Source organism: Lepus europaeus, chromosome 21 (assembly GCF_033115175.1).
Source record: "Lepus europaeus isolate LE1 chromosome 21, mLepTim1.pri, whole genome shotgun sequence".
Taxonomy (NCBI): Eukaryota; Metazoa; Chordata; class Mammalia; order Lagomorpha; family Leporidae; genus Lepus; species Lepus europaeus.
In genome coordinates, this window is record NC_084847.1 from 9,548,906 (window position 1) to 9,569,863 (window position 20,958).

At 47.9% G+C, this 20,958-nt stretch overlaps 1 protein-coding gene across 2 annotated transcripts in view; it reads right to left on the reverse strand.

The window, feature by feature from the left end:
• ZC3H7A (zinc finger CCCH-type containing 7A) overlaps positions 1-20,958 on the reverse strand; it is a 47,402-nt gene that overhangs the window by 15,867 nt on the left and 10,577 nt on the right. For both annotated transcript variants that reach the window (XM_062180640.1, XM_062180639.1), the window contains exons 2-13: positions 15,247-15,348; positions 13,809-13,848; positions 10,834-11,031; positions 9,757-9,915; positions 9,480-9,560; positions 9,350-9,388; positions 6,713-6,746; positions 6,223-6,506; positions 4,199-4,403; positions 3,095-3,159; positions 2,391-2,577; positions 1,537-1,698 (exon numbers count right to left, since the gene is read on the reverse strand). In XM_062180640.1, the coding sequence (XP_062036624.1) occupies positions 1,537-1,698; positions 2,391-2,577; positions 3,095-3,159; positions 4,199-4,403; positions 6,223-6,506; positions 6,713-6,746; positions 9,350-9,388; positions 9,480-9,560; positions 9,757-9,915; positions 10,834-11,031; positions 13,809-13,848; positions 15,247-15,314 (1,522 nt within the window). In that variant the 5' untranslated portion in view covers positions 15,315-15,348. The remainder of the gene's footprint in view (positions 1-1,536; positions 1,699-2,390; positions 2,578-3,094; positions 3,160-4,198; positions 4,404-6,222; positions 6,507-6,712; positions 6,747-9,349; positions 9,389-9,479; positions 9,561-9,756; positions 9,916-10,833; positions 11,032-13,808; positions 13,849-15,246; positions 15,349-20,958) is intronic.

Sequence of the window (20,958 nt, forward strand, 5' to 3'; positions counted from 1 at the left end):
TCCTCCACTGCACTCCTGGGCCACAGCAGAGAGCTGGTCTGGAAGAGGGGCAACCGGGACAGGATCGGTGCCCCGACCGGGACTAGAACCCGGTGTGCCGGCGCTGCAAGGCGGAGGATTAGCCCAGTGAGCCACAGCGCCGGCCCTCTTCCTTTCAAATAAATAAAAACAGACAACTTTTTAAAAAGCTCTGATATTCTCATGTACTCCATTTAAGTTTTTAAAAATTCATTCAGAGACACTCAACGTTTATTCAGATGGAGGTGTCTGCCAAAAATGAAAATACCAAGTTCTCCCAAAAGCAAATTAAATACAGCAACATTCTCGAAGCTTAGCTCAGTGTACGGATTCAGTTTAGACTAAGTCAGACACATCAAAGCCTGAGACAGTTTTTCAGATTAAAATCTAGTTAGCTCAGGGGCCAGCGTTGTGGCATAATAGGTTAAGCTTCCACCTGCAATACTGGTATCCTATCTGGGCCCCAGTTCAAGACCCAGATTCTCCCCTTTCGATCCAGCTCCCCACTAATGTGCCTGGGAAAGCACTGGAAGATGACCCAAGCTCCAGGCTCCAGGCTTTGGCCTCGCCAGCCCCAACCACTGCAGCTGGTTGGGAGTGAACCAGTGGATTCAAGATCTTGCTCTGTCTCTTCTCTCTTTGTAACTCTGCCTTCCAGGAAAAAAAAAAAAAAAAAAAAAAAAAAAAAAACCTAGTTAGTGGCTTGGGACACCAGCACACCATTTCAGTGCCAGTTCAAGTTCCAGATATGTGATTCCAATCCAGCTCTCTGCTAATGCACCTAGAAAAGCGGCAGATGATGGTCCAAGTGCTTGAGCACCTGCCACCCACGTGTGTGACCAGCTTGGAGTTTCAGTTTCCTGGCTTTGGCCTGGCTGAGCCCCAGCTGTTGTGAGCATTTGGGGAGTAAACCAGCACATTTCTCTTACTCTCTGTTCATCATTTTGCCTTTCAAATAAGTAAATAAATACATAAATCTTAAAAAAAAAAAAAAGCCTTTATTTCCATAAACTACAAAATATACACAACATGGTAAAAACACAAGTAACAAATAATATTTTTATTTATTTATTCTATTTTTTTGACAGGCAGAGTTAGAGAGAGAGAGACAGAGAGAAAGGTCTTCCTTCCATTGGTTCACCCCCTAAATGGCTGCCACGGCCAGAAGCCAGGAGCCAGGTGCTTCCTCCTGGTCTCCCACGTGGGTGTAAGGCCCAAGCATTTGGGTCATCCTCCACTGACCTCCCGGGCCACAGCAGAGAGCTGGACTGGAAGAGGAGCAACCAGGACAGAATCTAGCGCCTCTACCGGGACTAGAACCTGAGGTGCCGGCGCCGCAGGCGGAGGATTAGCCTAGTGAGCCGCGGCGCCAGCCAAATAACAAATAATATTAGAACGACTGAGGTGTCAGACGAAAGGGCCTGCTATGACTCTGTGTAAACATGTCTAGTAACAGCACTGCAGCAGCTGCTTCATCGTTAGGCAGTGTACACCAACACAAGCAATCATGGCATGTACCTTTACATATGTAATATGGTCCTTCGTAATTTGTTTTAGTTGGTCTTGGGCGTATTTTTTTCCATGATTTATCTTCCACATTCTTTATCCTACCAATTAAAACGTCTTTCTTACACTTATGATCGATATTAGCATGGTAAGTGAAATCCATTAACTTAGGGCCTGAAACAGAAGTAAAGAGGACCGGTCATGTGCATCAGACAATCATTTCATTGTGCAGACACGTTTCTAAGACGTGAGCAGATAAACATCAATTACTAAAAAAACAGTAACCACAAGAATCTCATTTTTACAACCCCAGCGTATCAGCAGGCCATGAAGGTTTTGTCTTTTATGCTGTTTGTCAGTCTATCAACACCAGTCCTGCCAAGACACATCCTTACTTAACCATTAGGGAAATAATTTGGATAGGAGTCCCAAAGGCTTCCACCAGCAAAGAACACTGTTAAACACAAATCTAAAAAAGAAAATGAAGTTCCCAGCACAAAAATATGCGTGGATCTCATTTCTTAGGGGTAAAGCTACAAAATAAACCAACAGAAAGTACTTTAGTTTTCAGAAACACTCTGAGAATCCTCACATTCTTTAACGTATACTTGCAGCATAAAGAATTTCATAAAATTTTCAATTTTCAAGCTTCTAAAGTCAGGTAAGTATCCAGTTGCACACAGGTCTATGAATAAAACTGCATCACACAAGGGTAGAGACAGAGATCCCAAGAGAGAAATCGCTGCTTCCGTAGGAAGACTCAGAGCAGGGGGTGCGGAGCGCTGCAGCTGGTAGTTCTCACAGGCGCCTTAAAACCCTGGCGATGGACTGGTTTACTGCCCCCTACTCACTTGTCCGGTCCTCACCTGATTTTACAAAACAGATCTGGCAAGCTTGTCTCAAGTCATGGGTTCCTTCCAGGGGATGTCTCGGAGTCACTGATGACGATGGCTTAGTAACTGCACTTGCGAAAATGTTTCCAAAGTCATTTCTAGGCTGACTTGAGATGCCCAGGAAACTCTCAGAAGCAAATAAACTACCTGGTCCATTCATCTGTAAGAAGAATGAGAAATAAAAACAAAAAACAGGCAACAAACATTGTATCATCACGGAAGACAGGAACAGGATTCACGTGAAGAACAAGACATGCTTCCCTGAGGTCAGCAGCATGCCATCTTGGGCATCCTGCCACACTGACACTGTCCTGTCTACACTGTCCTCTCCGTGGTTGCGAGGCCCCCCCTGGGTTGTTCAACACGACAGGTAACCGTGACCATGCTCCCAGGACACTCACACCTTCCATGCCCTCTTTTCCTCCAGGTATCTGTGCCCGGCGCTCGAGCCTCTTACGCTGTCTGCAGGGGGACTCGTGTGCTAAGACAGATCATCCAGTCTTAAACACAGAGCACTTTCTACTGGATGTTCCAGGGTGGTCTTTTAACACTAGTTCCCACGGCACACACAAAATTCAAGGGAGACTATCATGCTCAATCAAGCAACTCAGTTACTAAAGTCAAAGACCTAGCTTCCATTTAAGCGATGTATTCACAAAAGAGGAAGTGGCACTTACAAGTAAAAGGGAAGAATTACTGTTGTTAAGCGTTGTTCCCTCTCTAGAAGTTGAGGTGGACAGATCTAAAATAATAAAAAAACTTCAACAGACCTTTTCACTCTAATCACACAATAAGAACATCAGGGCTCGGAGCTCACTGGCTATGGCTTCCCCACGTCCTCTCCCTCCCAGAACCTGGACGCTTGCTTGCTCACTGCTGCACTCAGCAGGGCTCTGCAGGATTTCTCTCCTCCACAAATAACCCTTAGTCAAGCAAATTGAAATCGAAAGCTATTTTCAGAGAAGTAAGCTAAGGCAAGCCTTGCCAAGTAGGACTGTTCAAAAGACTACGTAAATTATTCACGTTCAGACTGAGAAAAGAGCAGCTCCTTTAAAAAATATAGAACAGGAACTCATCATAACACCACAAAAGCCATCAGGTTCACATCCTTTCTCCTTCTTAGGCTGCCAATGGCTTCCTCCTTCCCTTCTGTCTCCCACATACTTTACTCTCTGCAACTGAAAATCTCTAACTCAACTGTTTAGACTTTTGTTCTTTCAACCATTTCACAGTGACTCAGAAAAAATATAAAGATATTTATAACTGTTTAAAATATAAATATATATATAAATATATACATATAACCCAGGAGCATAGAAACAGGAATCAGACCCAAAACTCAGCAATCCCCTGCAAAATTAGCACACCGGCCACCACCTGCTGAGCCCCATGGATGAAGCACCCAACAGATCAAAGTCTTAGCACTCTCAACACAGACCTTAAGTCAGCAATTGCCCAGTTCACAATCTCAGAGGACAACCATCTCTAAGACTCATGAAGACGGGACAGATCTTCGCTGAACAAGCATTAAAAGTCCCTCTGCACCCCCAAAGAATCCCCATAAACCCACAAACATTGTTATCGCACATCTCTGGCCCTGATATCCAGAACAGCAGTCAAGTCAAGGGGAATTCAAAATGCAGGCCCCGTCTTTATATTTTAGCTACAGTGATAATAATTCAAGTCCCTATGATCGATACTTCACTAAATCACTGCCCAACACAAATTTCCATGTTTAGAAAATGAACTACAATCGTTTATAATTTAGGTTGGAGTCTTACCTCTTTTGGATTCACTCACTGAAAATGAATTTAAAGAAGAACAGAAATCTTCTAGGGATGAGGTCAAAGGCGGATACAGTTCTGAAAAGGAGAGTGGAGGAGCGTACCTCGCCCCAATGGGTAAGGTTCCTAACAGAGATGCCGAAAAGGGCAAGCTAGGGGTGACGCTGGCTGTCGGAAGGGGTCCTCTCACTAAGGCTGGAGGCTGGAGAAGAGAAGAGATTTGGTCATAATTCATGAAACTCTGTCACAGATTTGGCTCAACTATAAACACTCCCATTTAAAAATAAATCATTACAACGGATGATCACATTACATAACAAAGTTTAACATCAAGATGCATTACAAGAATTTTAGCTACAAAGTCTGTTTTCTTTCCAGCCCAGTTTTTTAAAGGTTTGAAATGCAATCTCTAACACTCTTATAATCCAAATGTTACCCTTGTATCTCATCAGGCAAAATGCCTTTGTGATTCCTAACCCTTCCCCAACTAGAATGCTCATAAAAACTGACTTTCCGGGCTGGCGCTGTGGCTCAACAGGCTAATCCTCCACCTGCGGCGCCGGCACACCGGGTTCTAGTCCCGGTCAGGGCACCGAATTCTGTCCCGGTTGCCCCTCTTCCAGGCCAGCTCTCTGCTGTGGCCTGGGAAGGCAGTGGAGGATGGCCCAAGTGCTTGGGCCCTGCACCCCATAGGAGACCAAGAGAAGCACCTGGCTCCTGCCTTCAGATCAGCGCGGTGCACCGGCCGCGGCGGCCATTGGAGGGTGAACCAACGGCAAAGGAAGACCTTTCTCTCTGTGTCTCACTCTCACTGTCCACTCTGCCTGTCAAAAAAATTTAAAAAAAACTGACTTTCTTTTTTTTCTTTTTTTCCTAATTAAGCTTTGTGTTAATGGGTCTCAAAATTCTGTGACAGATTTGTGGTCAAGTTGTTTCCATTAAAAACTAGTAACTTAAAACTGCATATGGCCGGCACCACAGCTCATTAGGCTAATCCTCCGCCTGCGGCGCCGGCACACCAGGTTCTAGTCCCGGTTGGGGCACCGGATTCTGACCCGGTTGCCCCTCTTCCAGGCCAGCTCTCTGCTATGGCCCGGGAGTGCAGTGGAGGATGGCCCAAGTGCTTGGGCCCTGCATCCCATGGGAGACCAGGAGAAGCATCTGGCTCCTGGCTTCGGATCAGCGTGATGCGCCGGCTGCAGTGTGCCAGCCGCAGTGGCCACTGGAGGGTGAACCAACGGCAAAAAGGGAAGACCTTTCTCCCTGTCTCTCTCTCTCCACTCTGCCTATCAAAAAAAAAAAAAAAAAAAAAACAAACAAACAAAGAAAAAGACACCTGCATGTAAACACAAGAAACAAATGGTCCACAAAGATTCTCCTTTCTTTCTGATGATGCACTATTATCATTAGCCAGTCTTCCACTATCAAACGTAAATGTTCAATTGAGAAAACGAGTGATGAGACTGTTCTTCCACCCCTGACTTAGGACTGGGGTGGCAGGTAACAGGGTGACATTCATTTAGCCGTCCAAGAATCTGCTTTCTTCAAGAGGAACTGCAGGACTGAGGGGTGGGGGGGTGGGGGGGGGCAGGGCTGGAGAAGCTAATGAGCTCTCTGCAGGCGTGACTCACAAGCTCCCAGAAACGAACAACTCTGGCTCCAGCCCTGCCTTGGCAAGTGCTTCCACGCTGTCATGTTGACATGCGTCCCACGAGCTCCATCAATCCTTACACTTCTCTCAGATACACCCTACTGTGAGGCCACTGCACGGGCGGGGAAGCAGAGGGACTGAGAGCCCACACAGACCCCCACGGTCAGCCAGTGCTAGCTCTCAGCCAGGGAGGGAGGCACTGACCTCGCCAATTTCACCTGCCCTGGAAATGCCTCTGCCTTTCTCCCCCCATCGCCAACCTGAGGCTGCTGCTGCTCCTATCTTGATACAACATATGGCAGGAGTCAGAAAACTCCGGGAAAACAACTCACCGCTGCCCTCCGAAGAGAGGAGGGACCCTGGCACTCACCATCATGCTCTCACTGGCTTCAGGGGCAGAATCCAGGAGGTCATCAATTTCATCTCCAAGGATCATGTCTGCATCATCTGAAAACATGTCCTGTGCAGCGAAGGGCGCCCTCCCCCCGTTGGCCAGCACTGCGGAGGGCAGGGCACTCTCTTCCCCTTGCAGCGGCAACAGAGAAGCCAGGGGCGTCACAGCAACCGAGGCCAGCTCACTGCCAACGTCATGAGGAAAACTGGATGCCGGTAAAGAGACGGGAGCGACGGCCTCGTGCCTCGGAGGGACCAAATCTGTAACACGGATGCAAAGGCACTCACTCTCCGCCCTGTGCTTACAGGACACCAGCGGTTAACAGTCAGTAACAGAGACAACCACGGGCCAGAAAGCAACCATGGACGCAATCACACTCAGCATCAGTGACCACAGTGACCTCACTTGGCAACTGCATTTTGTGTCTAGAGTATCAAACTGGGGACAGTGTTCTGGGAAAACATACCTGCTTCAATATCTTCCACAGAATAATTCAAAGCCTAGAAATTAAACCAAACAACAGATCATACTATTTTCAGGATTCTAAATATATAAAGCATATACATGTATCAAACCACCCCATCGTACCCGATCAATATAAGCCATTTCTATGTATCTGTTGAGTGTATTTTAAATAAAAATTAACTATAAAGCAATCTGTAAAACTTACCCTAAGAGAACAACGCAGGTTTGCACAAAGGTAAGACTCTCACCCAACTAAGACCCAGGAAACAAAAGGACTCTGCATACTTGCATGACACGAGCTACTAGTCCGGCAGGCCCACTGCTGAGTCCCTGGGGGACAGCTCTCCCCAGAGGGCAGCCGGCAAAACACCTGGGAGGGCACCCTGTCAGTCACCCTGCAACTCACAGTAGCCGCTAGCATCCAAAACATCCAAAATGCCCCAAGAAAGCTAACCTTAAAAAAAAATACTTGTTAATTGTTTATCTCAATGTCTCCCAAGGCTAGTATTTAGTCCTGAACCACTTTTTTTTTTTTTTTTTAACATTTCTTTCCTATTCTATTTATTTGACAAAAAGAGTTAGAGAGAAGAAGTGGAGGGAGGGGGAAGAGGAAGACAGAGAGGGACAGAGAGAGAGATATCAATCTTGCAAGCTTGATTCACTTCCCCAGATAGCCACAACAGCCAGGGCTGGGCCCAGGTCAAAGAACCAGCCAGGAACTCCATCTGGGTCTCCCATGTGGGTGTCAGGAACTCAAGTATTTGAGTCATCATCCTCTTTTTTCCCAAATAAACTGGCAGAGAGCTGGATAAGAAGCAGAGTAGCTGGGACTCAAATTAGCACTCCAGTATGCGCTATACACGTGCCAAGCTGTGACTTAACCCGCTGCTCCACGGTGCCTATCCCCAAACCACACCTTTCCTAATAAAGCCTGACATCTCTCGTCGTCGTGTGAAATGTTCCACTGGACTTCAGGAAGTAAGAATAAAACCTATTACTGTACTTGTGTTGTTTTATTCAAGAGGCAGAGAGACAGAAAGACACAGAGAAAACAGACAGATGGACAGCTCCCATCTGCCAATTCCCCAAACGCCCGAGATGACCAAGGGGCTGAAGCCAGGAGCCAGGAACTCAATCCAGGTTTCCCAAATGACTGACCCAGACCCAACGACCTGAGCCATCACCACGGCCTCCCACGGTGCACATCAGCGGGAAACTGGAATGAGCAGCAGAGCCAAGACTGAAAACCAAGCGCGGCAATAGAGGACGCAGGTGTCCAAAGCAGCATCCTAGCCGCTAGGCCAAAAGCCCACCCCTGTTTAGTTTGTGAACTTATTTTTCATTTTATTTGAAAGGCAGAGAGACAGACAGGCAGAGATCTTCTAGTGGCTGGCTCACTTCCCAAGGGCTCTCAACAGCCAAGGTTGGGCCAGGCTGAAGCCAGGAGTCTGGAATTGCAATCAGGCCTCAGATGTGGGTGGCAGGGACTCAAATATTTGAGCCACCATCTGTTGCCTCCCAAGATGTCCACTGGCAGGAAGGAGCATCAGAAGCAAAGTACCAGGACTCAAACCAGACACTCCTGAGGGAGGAGGGCTCCCAGCAGTGACTTATGTCACTGCACCACACACCCACTCACTTTCTTTTTTAAAGTGTTAGGAAGTTATCACTAATCATGTGTCTGAGGAATAAAAGTGTCTCAAAAAATATAAGGATCTTCAGGAATTTTATACATATCTATCTTATATTTTTATAAAATTATAAATATATAAAAATATTTTATTTTTTATATTTTCTATAGAAAATGTGTATTATGAAAAAATTTCAAAATTTCTGCATCAATATAAACTTATCTTTTAATTCCACTTTTCCATGAATTTTTTTTTAAGATTTATTTTATTTATTTGAATTACAATGAGAGCTAGAGCCAGAGAGAGAGAGAGGTCTTCCATCCATTGGTTCACTCCCCTAAATGGCTGCAATGGGCAGAGCTGAGCTGATCTGAAGCCAGGAGCTTCTTCTGGGTCTCCCAGGCAGGTGCAGGGGCCCAAGAAGTTGGGCCATCTTCTACTGCTTTCCCAAGCCATAGCAGAGAGCTGGATTGGAGGTAGAGCAGCCGGGACATGAACCAGCACCCATATGGGATGTCAGCACTACAGGCCAGAGCTTTAACCAGCTGTGTCGCAGCCCTGGCCCCCCATGAAGTTTTAAGAGTCCCCTCATAGATACCCACCACAATCATTAAAGGCAGAAATGCTGGGGCTGGCACTGTGGCACAGTGGATTAAGTCAGTGCTTACAACACTGGCATTCCATATCTAAGTGCCAGCTGGAGTCCCAGCTACTTGGCTTCTATCCAGTTCCCTGCTAATGTCCATGGGAAGGAAGAAAAATATGGCCCAAGACCCTGGCTCCTCGCTTTGGCCTGGTTCAGCCCGGGCTGTTGTGGTCATTTGGGGAGTAAACCAGTGGATCGAAGATTCCTCACTGTCTCTTCCTCTCTCTGTCATTCTGCCTCTCAAAATAAATAAATAAAATAAAATAAAATAAACAAATAAATAAATCTTAAAAAAAAAAAAAACTGCTGATGCATTCATCCTTTCTTTTAATTATGATTTTTAAAGAGGTAACAACTTTACCTTGGTAGTCCCATCCCCAGGACCCGATTTTAATGAGACCTGGAAAAAAAGCAGACACAGATGTAGAAAGAGAACTGACTCCACGTTACAAAACGAAGCAAAACCATCTACGGCAAGAAACCCCGCTTACCTCAGCTCTAACATATGCTTTTCTTATTTTAAATCCCAATTTCTGAGCCAGCTCCTGAGTTAACTTTATCACATGTTCATCCTGAAGAGAGGTGTACAGCTGATTACCGGAGAGTTCTATGTACAGCAACCAATGTGACACTGCAGTAAACACACCTGCTACATCGCATTTACAGGGGCCACTGAGGGCTGCGCGGAAAGCATCACTAAGTGTGGTTTTTCCACACAGGGAAATAAACGGCTCTGCTGGAAAGAAAACTACAACATAAATCCCATACCTGTGGCACCGCGAGGGAGCACTTTGCTACAGCATCGTAGGCTTCTCTGTATCGTCCCAAGTCACTCAAAGCCTTCGATTTCCGATACAGAGCTTTGCAGTTACTGGCATTTAAACTGAGGACTGCATCACAGTCTTCTAACACTTGATCGTGGAAACCCTGGCGTAGAAGACCAGAGAGTAAGTCACAAACAGCTCATTTCCTACACTGATGCCCTCCTAAAAACGAAACCACATTCAGACCCCATTCTACTACCCTCCTTTAAAACTCAATGTCCTAGTATCTTCTTTGCTTTCATTACGAAGTTTCAACACACAAAAATGCCAAGAATATCATCAATACCCACATACTCGTGACTCAGATCAGACACATGTTAGTATCCAGCCATAAAGGCCTCAGGCCAAGACAGAAAGCTTTCTCTCCTGAGTTCATCCCAGGGGTCCGTGCCCCATCCTAGTCTCCTCCCCACTTCATTGACCCTTTATTGGAGTACATTAAAATGTCAAATGGAAATGGAACTGCCAAACAGCTAACAGACGAAAGGCACACTACCAGAAATTAGAAGTCATCAGTGAATGTATATTAAGAAAGATCTAGGTGACAACATGGACACTTTTCTTAAAATCATGATTAAGTTTTGTCATATGTCCACAGTGAAAATTATAAGCACATAAAAATACTGTTTTCAAGCTCAGAAATGTGAACAGCTTGTGTCAATTCCTTTGAAGGCTAATTACGGTTTTGTGCTGAGCTCTTGAGAGGCTAAGTAAATCTCAACCGGAAGCGCACGGTCAACACGGACACCTGTAGAGGCGCTGATCACACACTGCCCCTGCCAGGCTGGCTCCCATCATCAGGCACAACCCCACTCAACGAGACTCCTTAAAGACGATAACAAACTGTTTTGTAAATCCCTGACCATTTGTCAGAGCTGGTTTTTGAAAGGGTTAGGCCACGTGCAAAGAAGCTAATGTGCTTTTCTTAAAGAATGAAATTAGGAAACTGACTTTTTATCAATGTGCTGTCACCAAAAAAAACTTTCTGTCTAGGAATACTGCTTGAAAAATGACAACTCACCATATTAGAATAGCAGGCAATACGGTTTACATGCAGTTTTTCAATGATTTCCTTAGGGATTAAAATTTCTTCAGACTTTGCATAATTAGCTATATTCAAAGCTTCTGTGTACTGGCTTATTGAGCTTTTCCAATCACGCTCCCGATAAACATCATTTCCTTCATTAAAAAGATTTCTCACAAGAGCACGCAGATATACCTGAAAAATGAAAGTCACCACTTGAAACCCTTCACAAAGATAAAAGGCAAGCAAAAAATTATTTTTGGTTTTTTGGGAGAGGTGAAGAAACAGTGACAGCCACACAGACAGACATAAAGCTAAAGTTCCTACCCACTGGTTCACTCCCCAAATGCGTGCAATAGTTAGGCCTGGGCCAGGCCAAATTCAGGAGCCAGGAACTCAATTCAGGTCTCCCTGTGAGTGGCAAGAAGCCACTGAGCCATCACCGGAGCCATCACCTGCTGCCTCTCAGGGTGCACATTAGCAGGAAGTGGCATCAGGAGCAGAGCCAGAACTGGAACCCAGGCTCTCCAATAGGAGACGTGAGACACAGAGCTGTGGCTTAACTGCTAGGCCAAACACCTGCCCAGTAGATTTTCATTTCTACATCTAAAACTTCAGAAGAAACGACTGGACAGAACACGGCACTGCTGTCTCACTAGGGATTCTATCTGGCTTAACCTTTTCTTTTTTTAAATAGATTTCACTTGTTTACTTGAAAGTTGGAGTTATAGAGAGGCAGAGGCAGAGAGAGAGGTCTTCCATGCGCTGGATCACTCCCCAGATGGCCACAATGGCCGGAACTGTGCTCATCCGAAGCCAGGAGCCAAGAGCTTCCTCCAGGTCTCCCATCAGGGTGCAGGGGCCCATGGACTTGGGCCATCTTCTACTGCTTTCCCAGGCCATAGCAGAGAGTTGGATCGGAAGTGGAGCAGCCAGGACTCGAACAGGTGCCCACGTGGGATGCCAACACTGCAGGCAGTGACTTGACCTGCTAGGCCAAAGCGCCAGCCCCCATCTGGCTTCCTCTTGTAAGAGAAAATTTCATCGCTCAATACTAAGAAAATCACAGCAGAGCGCCTTGTAAACATCTGTTCACATCTCCAATCCTGTGCTGAGGATAAACACCAAGCAGAAGCCCTTGGTCAAAGAGAGTGAACAATTTAGGGTCTTGATGAGTATTTCTAAACTGCCTAAAAGGCAACAGTGGTAAGTACTCCAACAGTGGGCTTTACAGCACCCCTCCATGCTGTCACATGTGTGTGTGTGTGCCTGTGTGTGTACGCAAAGTCTCTACCGACTTCTAGGTGAAAAACAATACCCGTTTTTATGTGCACAGCTTTATCAGTGAAGCTGAACTTTTACAAATTTTAAGGACCACTTATATTTCTTATACCAAACTGTTTAGGTCATTTACTGACTAGGGGCAGAAGACACTTAAGATTTTTGTTGTTTTGGTTTGGTTTTTTTAGATTTATCTGTTTATTTGAAAGGCAGAAGGGTGGTAGGGAGGATAAAGAGAGAGCTCTTCCATATTCTGGTTCACTCCCCAAATGGCTGCAACAGCAAGGGAGGGCAAGGCTAAAGACAGGAGCCAAGACCTCCACGCACGTCTTCCATGTGGATAGCACAGACTCAAGTACCTGAGCCATTATTTGTTGCTTCCCAGGCACATTAGAAGGAAGCTGGATCAGAAACAGAGTAGCTAGGACTACTCTGATACAGGATGCAGGTATCCCAGGCAAAAAGGGCCGGAACCTTTTTCCTATGGAGAAGTTACATTCATCTAGTATGTACTAAAGTTTTAAGTTCTGGGGCTACCACTGTGGCAAAACAGGTTAAGCTACCGCCTGCAACACCAGCGTCCCATATGGGTGTTGGTTCAAGTCCTGGCTGCCCAGCTTCCGATCCAGCTCCCTGCTAATGAACCTGGGAAAGCAGTGGAAGATGGCCCAAGTGCTTCGGTTCCTGCACCCATGTGTGAGACCCAGAAGCAGCTCCGGGCTCCAGACTGCAGCCTGGCCCAGTCCTGGTTGTTGCAGCCACATGGGGAGTAAAACAGCAGATGGAAGATCTCTCTGTCTCTATCTGTCCCTCCCCCTAACTTTGACTTTCAAATAAATAAATCTTAAAAAAAGGTTAAGCTCGGGGGGCTGGCGCCGTGGCTCACTTGGTTAATCCTCTGCCTGCGGCACCGGCATCCCAAATGGGCACCGGTTCTAGTCCCGGTTGCTCCTCTTCTAGTCCAGCTCTCTGCTGTGGCCCAGGAGGGCAGTGGAGGATGGGCCAAGTGCTTGGGTCCCTGCACCCACATGGGAGACCAGGAAGAAGCACCTGGTTTCTGGCTTCGGATTGGTGCAGCGCCAACCATAGCGGCCATTTGGGGAGTGAACCAACGGAAGGAAGACCATTCTGTCTTTCTCTGTCTATAACTCTGTGAAATAAAAAAAAAGTTAAGCTCTCCTTTGTGATTTCTATCACTACTTTAATATTTTTAAAGTCCTTTCCCCAACATAAGATCAGAGAGTCAACTCTTTTTTGTCTCATTTTATGAATTCACCTTCATAAATATTTCTGTTAACAAAATTATTGAAGAAAACCAAATAGACCAATAATAACTATTGATCTAACATATGCAACTTAACCTAAGCCCCACGTGTCACAACTGCTGCCCGCCCCCGTAAAAATGCAGGATATGCCACGCTGCCCTTCCTGATCAATTCTGCGCGGTTATCACCCACAAAATGAGGGGTAGGCTCCCACACACAAGGGGCTGGCAAACTTTTCCTGGGGATGGCCAGTCAACACTGGGGCTTCTCCGGGCCACGTGGATGCCACGGATAAGGAGTGTGGTTCTGCTCCAGTAACACTCCATCTGCAGAGCAGCCACAAGCCAGGTCCCGGCCCCGGCTACAGCCACAGCTGGCAAGCCACTTGCACACTTTCAGTCAGACCTCCCCACCCGGAGTGCTTACCGCATACTGTTCCTGCGTTCCTGGGTACGACAGCGGCGACCTACGAGAACAAACGCCCTGCAGTTAGCACTCTGCTACCGGGACTGGCTGGGCCAGAATCATCTTCAAACGGCAGTTCTGCTGCTGCTTCAAAGCACATCGTAAAGACTTCATTTCTTTCTTTTTTTATTTTTTGACAGGCAGAGTGCACAGTGAGAGAGAGAGACAGACAGAAAGGTCTTCCTTTTGCTGTTGGTTCACCCTCCAATGGCCGCCGCGGTTGGCGCGCTGCGGCCGGCGCATTGTGCTGATCCAAAGGCAGGAGCCAGGTGCTTCTCCTGGTCTCCCATGGGGTGCAGGGCACAAGCACTTGGGCCATCCTCCACTGCACTCCCTGGCCACAGCAGAGAGCTGGCCTGGAAGAGGGGCAACCGGGACAGAATCCAGTGCCCCGACCGGGACTAGAACCCGGGGTGCCGGCGCCGGCAAGGTGGAGGATTAGCCTAGTGAGCCGCGGCGCCGGCCAATGACTTCATTTCTTTACAACATTTCTACATGACTGCAGTCGGGAAGAAGAAAAATCTACACTATCCCTTGGTATTTTCTTAAGTACAACACTTTCCTTCCAAATCCAGTTCTATTAAAAGAAGGCCTAATTCTTCAAATGTCAAAAAGGTTTAAAAATAGTCCAGAAGCGCAGACTACCTGACCCAGTTTACTGCGGCCTGCACGGAGGGGTCTCCTCCACAGGAAGCAGCGGAGGCCCGAGCAGACAGGCCCAGCCGACCCAGCACGGTCCTGTCGCCGATACACCTCGACAAGTCCAGCTAGAGCCCACACCCCAGCGGGACCACACGACCCCAGAGATCCTCTGTGCCAACGGATGTCCACATCCATCACTTTTAATCCGGCAGACCTGTTCTTATGAGTGAACAAATCCAAAGGCCTCAGACCGACATTCTGGGGCAGCCTACAGGACTTGAGTCCTAAAAGCCAGCAACAGGAAGACCCACCTTAACACAGAGTGCTCAAATGGACAGGGGAGAAACTACTGCTGGCATAGACATACGTAATTTCTAACTCAAGAGGTTTTTATTTTTAACATTTATTTTATTTATTTGAAAGAGTTACAGAAAGAGGTAGAGACACAGAGATTGGGGTCTTCCACCCACTAGCTGACTCCTCAAATTGCCGCAACAGCGGTGCCAGGGCCCAAGAACTTGGGCCATCCTCCCCTGCTGTCCCAGACACATCAGCAGGGAGCTGGATTGGAAGTGAGGCAGCCAGGACTTGAACCGGGACCCATATGGGATACTGGTGCTGCCGGCTGGGGCTTTAACACACTGAGCCACACCCCCGGTCCCACCCAAGAGTTTTTCATCTGTACACAATGTACAGCCACATTTAAAAAGAATTCCTCTGGGACGAGAAGAGAACAGGTGAATTCTGAAGCTCTTACTGTATGAACTGCAGGCCTTCCTTAATGTTTTGCTGCCTTTTTCGTCTCTCCTCGGACACACTGGACATGTTATCCCACACATCCGCTTTCTACAAGAGCAATCTGGAAAGAAACAAGACACAACATTACTTAAGGTAGCAGGCTCCTGGACCCTGAAAAACACCGGTGATCTGAGGCCACACCACACAGCTATAGACACCCGTCCATCTCCACGCAGGGTCCAGGGGACTGGCCACCACGCACCTTCTCATTAAGTCTGGAGTCTCCTGTGCTGCACATTTATGGCCTTCACAGCCTTTAGCTTCAACAGCTTTGCAAATTTTCTGTGGCTCCTGAACAGGCCCTTCTCTCCCCGTCCTTCTTCCGCCCTCAGCCACGGGTTCTGTTCCCACCCTGGCCACGCAGAAGCCGCCCCCAGAACAGGCCCAGCCTTGTTTTGCTTCTGGAAGCTCCCCAGGAATGAAACACTTGCACCTCTGCTCGCCTGCGAGGAAGCCCAACTTCCCCGTAAGCAGAGTCTACACCTTACACGTGTTTTGTCGCACAAACTTCCAAAATAATCCTCTCCAGTCCAACTGATAGAATACTGATGCAACACAAAGACGGCAAGTGCAATTTCTGGATGGTAAGGGTTTACCTCCAACTCAACACTGGTAAATGTCAACACTCATCGAGGCTGCTGGCGTCCACGCCCTCCGACCAGTGTTCTCTGAGCAGTTCCCAGCAAGCACGGTAAAGAGCAAAGAGCTGTGACAAATCACCTCCCAGTGTCCTAACCCAGGGTCTCTACCAGGTCACTTCCTGTGGGGCTGTCCTGTGCACTGCAGGATGTTAACAGTATCACTGGGACAAGCAAAAACTCCCTTCAGGTATTTTCAAACGTCCCCGCATGGTGGTGGGGGGTGGGGGTGCGCAATGCCCCTGAGCGGAGGGCAACTGAGACCTGAAACCTCATAGCCCTCCTCTCACCGGAGTCACACATTTGGACCTGGTGACACAAAGGGGAGTTCCACATGCCACAAATGCACAGCTCAAGTTTTTTACTTTCACTATTGCTTACCATTTGCAGCGGTATTTATTTATTTACTTGTTTATTTAGAGAAGCAGAGTAACGACAGGGGAAGAGAGAGAGAGAACTTCCATCTGCTGATTTGCTCCCCAAACACCCGCAAAATGGTACCAAGTGGGGGTCAAAGCCAGGAACTAGGAAACTCAATCCGGGTCTCTCCACGTGGTGGCAGGGAGCCAATCACCTGAGAGGTCACTGCTACCTCACAGAATCTGCATTTGCAGGAAGCTGGCATCAGGAGGCAGGACCAGGTACTGGACTGGGGTGCTCTGATAGAGCACAGGGCATCTTAACGGGCATCTCTAAGCCAGCCACTCCTGCAGTTTTATATTTGAATCTACCAGTTTTTATTTTTATATTTAAATCTTTTTCAAAGTACAGGGGTGGGGTAGAGATTGAACTGCCCCACAGGTTGCTAACCAGTCCTAATAGCTCTCTTCTTTTAAATATTACGAATTCTTTTTTCAAAATATTTATTTATTTATTTGAAAGGCAGAGGTACAGAGAGAAAGGGGGGTGGGGGTGGGGGTGGATCTTTCATCCATTGGTTCACTCCCCAAATGGCCATAACAGCTGGAGCTGGGCCGAAACTAAGCCAGGAGCTTCTTCCAGGTCTCCACCATGGGTGTGACAGAGAAAGATGACTAAAGTTACCTAACTTGCTGTCTAGCAAAGAGGAAGCAACTGAATAAACTGTGCACGAACGAAAAACAGCAGAGATATAACAGCGGCCATAACAGGAGCCTGGTTTTTTTCTTTTTTGGTAAGTGGGGAGCAGGTGCATGTATTTGCATATTCGTGGGAATATACATGAATCAACTCCAGATGGTAGCAGGGAAACTATAGCAGTAAAAACCTGGGGGCCAGGTCAGGCAAGCCAGTGTCTTTTCACAGTGGAGTTTAAAAACTATTTCTGTGAGCCATGCGAATGAATACCCTGGGAAAATCACAGTATTTTGAAGTCTCATAGCCTCCGAGCTCTTCCTTGGAAAGCTGACTCCCAGAATCATCTGGGCTTTCCTGCGTCTTATGTAATGCAGGGTTGATCTATTTAGAGTGAGAGCTTTCAAGAGCAAGAGCAGCAGCTGGGGTGCCTCTGCAGTCACCCCAAAGGGACTAACGGAAGGCCCAGGCCACCACCAAGCCCAGGCTCTCCAACCAACACCATGCCCTTGTCCCAGTTGCGTCAGGAAATCAGCTTGCAGCTCACTCATAAAGTAAGTCCACTGGCTAAGCAGGGACTCTGGGGCAGCGATAATCCCCCAGGTTAATAGCCTTAGAGCCGATTCCCCACAAAGTGTGAGAAAACCTTGAACTGCATTCAACCTCTGACAGGCAAAGGACGTGTGGAAACGCTGGCAGCTCAAAGAGTGATCCGAAGGAAGACAGACACCGATGTCTTTAGGGGCAGCAGATATACTCCTCTTTAAAATCTGCCAACATGGGGCCGGCGCTGTAAAGCGCCATTAAAGCGGGTTAAAGCCCTGGCCTGAGGCCGGCGCCGTGGCTTAACAGGCTAATCCTCTGCCTTGCGGCGCCGGCACACCGGGTTCTAGTCCCAGCTGGGGCGCCGGATTCTATCCCAGTTGCCCCTCTTCCAGGCCAGCTCTCTGCTATGGCCCGGGAAGGCAGTGGAGGATGGCCCAAGTGCTTGGGCCCTGCACCCACATGGGAGACCAGGAGAAGCACCTGGCTCCTGGCTTCGGATCAGCAAGATGCGCCAACTGTAGCGGCCATTGGAGGGTGAACCAACAGCAAAAAGGAAGACCTGTCTCTCTGTCTCTCTCTCTCTCACTATCCACTCTGTCAAAAAAAAAAGCCCTGGCCTGAAGCGCCGGCATTCCATATGAGTGCCGGTCACAAGCGCTAGCTACACTTCCAATCCAGCTCTCTGCTATGGCCTGGGAAAGCAGTAGAAGATGGCCCAAGTCTTTGGGACCCCACACCTGCGTAGGAGACCCAGAGGAAGCTCCTGTCTTCGGATCGGCGCAGCTGCAGCCATTGCGGCCAACTGGGGAGTAAACCAGCGGATGGAAGAACTTTCTCTCTGCCTCTCCTTTTCACTCTGTGTAACTCTTTCAAACAAAATAAATAAATCTTTAAAAAAAAAAAAAAGAAAGAAAGAAAAACCACCATGATGCCTCACTCGAGAAAGGTCCTTCAGCCAATCCCAGGCAACCACTGCTCTGTATCTGCGCACCACAGAGTAGTGAAATAGCCTCTGCTCCAACTTTTAAAATGTTTTCTATTTCTTTAAGAGGGGAGAGAAAAAGACAAATACTCTCCCATCTGCTGCTTCACTCCCCAAATGCCCACAAGATCAAAGCCAGGAGCCAGAAACTCAACCCAAGTCTCCCAAGGATGGCAGGGACCCACCCACAAAGCCATCACCTGCTGCTCCCAGGAAGTGCATTAGCAGGAAGCTGGACTGAAAGAGGAGTCAGGACTAACTCCTGTGCCAGTGTCCATCCCAGCCCTCTCTGAATCAAAGAAAAAGATACTGTATAGGCCGGTGCCGCGGCTCAATAGGCTAATCCTCCGCCTTGTAGCACCGGCACCCCAGGTTCTAGTCCTGGTTGGGGCGCCGGATTCTACCCTGGTTGCCCCTCTTCCAGGCCAGCTCTCTGCTGTGGCCCGGGAAGGCAGTGGAGGATGGCCCAAGTGCTTGGGCCCTGCACCCCATGGGAGACCAGGAGAAGCACCTGGCTCCTGGCTTCGGATCAGCGAGATGCGCCGGCTGCAGCGGCCATTGGAGGGTGAACCAACGGCAAAAAGGAAGACCTTTCTCTCTGTCTCTCTCACTGTCCACTCTGCCTGTCATAAAAAAAAAAAAAAAAAAGATTTATTTTTATTTGAAAGTCAGAATTACACAGAGAGGGAAGGAGAAGCAGAGAGAGAGAAAGGTCTTCCATCCGCTGGTTCACTCCCCATTGGCTGCAAGGGCCAAAGCTGCAGCGATCTGAAGCCAGGAGCGAAGAGCGTCTTCTTGGTCTCCTATGTGGGTACAGGAGCCCAAGCACTTGGACCACCTTCTACTGCTTTCCCAGGCCATGCTTGGTCCCAATTCTGAAGTAGGAACAATTCTCCGAAATTAACTGAGCAGCCACCTTTGTTGAAAAGGTGCCCTGGGGCAAGTGCTGTGGTGCAGCACGTAAAGCCACCGCCAGCACCCAATATGGGCGCCAATTTGAGTCCCAACTGCTCCACTTCTGATCCACCTCCCTGCTAATGCGCCTGGGAAATCAGCGGAGCATGCCCGAGTGACTGGGCTTTAGCTGCCCACATGGAGACCTGGAGGACACTCCTGGCTCCTGGCTGTGGCTAGGCCCAGCTCCCGCCTTTGCAGCCCTCTGGGGAGTGAACCAGCATATGGAAGATTTTTCTCACTCTGTCTCTGTCTCTCTGTAACTTCCCCCTTCACATAAATAAATAAATCTTTAAAAAAAAAAAAAAAAAAGGTGCCTTAGCACTGAAGTGAGAAGGAACCTCTTCTCAATTTCCCTCATGGCAGCCACTCGCTGTTTTCAGTCCCCTGTGTATTCTGCCAAGACACTCTGAGGATCAACTCTGCAGCCTGACTCTGGCGGCAGTTACAGGAATCTCTGCGTGGACTAACACTGCACAGAACTACAACAGTGCACACGCGCACACACACCCCGAGAGCTGGTGAATACCAGAGGCTGTCGCTTGGATCAACATCTTACACTAACCTCCATTTCCCAATTGTGATGTGACAGACTACAGTTATCCGTCACCACTGGGGCAAGCAGGGTGAAGGGTTCATGGTACTCCATGTACTACTTTTGCAACTTCCTGCGAGTCTATAATTATCTCAAAATAAAAAGTTAAGCGTTCTGTGCCTACATACTTTTCTAGATAAACCATGGCAGCCAGCACATCTGCACCCCATTTCTCGCACATACCATCTCATCTGGGAGGTCATTCCATATCCAGACGTGCTGGCTGCTCCACAAGGCACCTGCATCTAAACTGAAATAGACCTCTATGTGAAGGACACTGTTATCTGCAATGTTTTTTTTTGTTTTGTTTGTTTGTTTGTTTGTTTTTTGACAGGCAGAGTGGATAGTGAGAGAGAGACAGAGAGAAAGGTCTTCCTTTGCCGTTGGTTCACCCTCCAATGGCTGCTGCGGCCGGTGCATCTCGCTGATCCGAAGCCAGGAGCCAGGTACTTCTCCTGGTCTCCCATGCGGGTGCAGGGCCCAAGGACTTGGGCCATCCTTCACTGCCTTCCCGGGCCATAGCAGAGAGCTGGCCTGGAAGAGGGGCAACCGGGATAGAATCCGGCGCCCTTACCGGGACTAGAACCCGGTGTGCTGGAGCCGCAAGGCGAAGGATTAGCCTGTTAAGCCACGGCGCCGGCCTGCAATGTTTACAAGTTATCTACACACGATATTTTGTCTATATTCAAGTATCTCTTTAAAGAACTTTTTAAATTACATTAACGGATTTTGAATTATTTTTTAAGATTTATTTATTTGAAAGTCAGAGTTACAAACAAGGAGAGGCAGAGAGAGTCTTCCACCTGCTGGTTCACTCCCCAGCTGCCCGCAATATCTACAGCTGTGATGATCCAAAGCCAGGAGTCAGGAGCTTCTTCCAGGTCTCCCACACGGGTGCAGGGG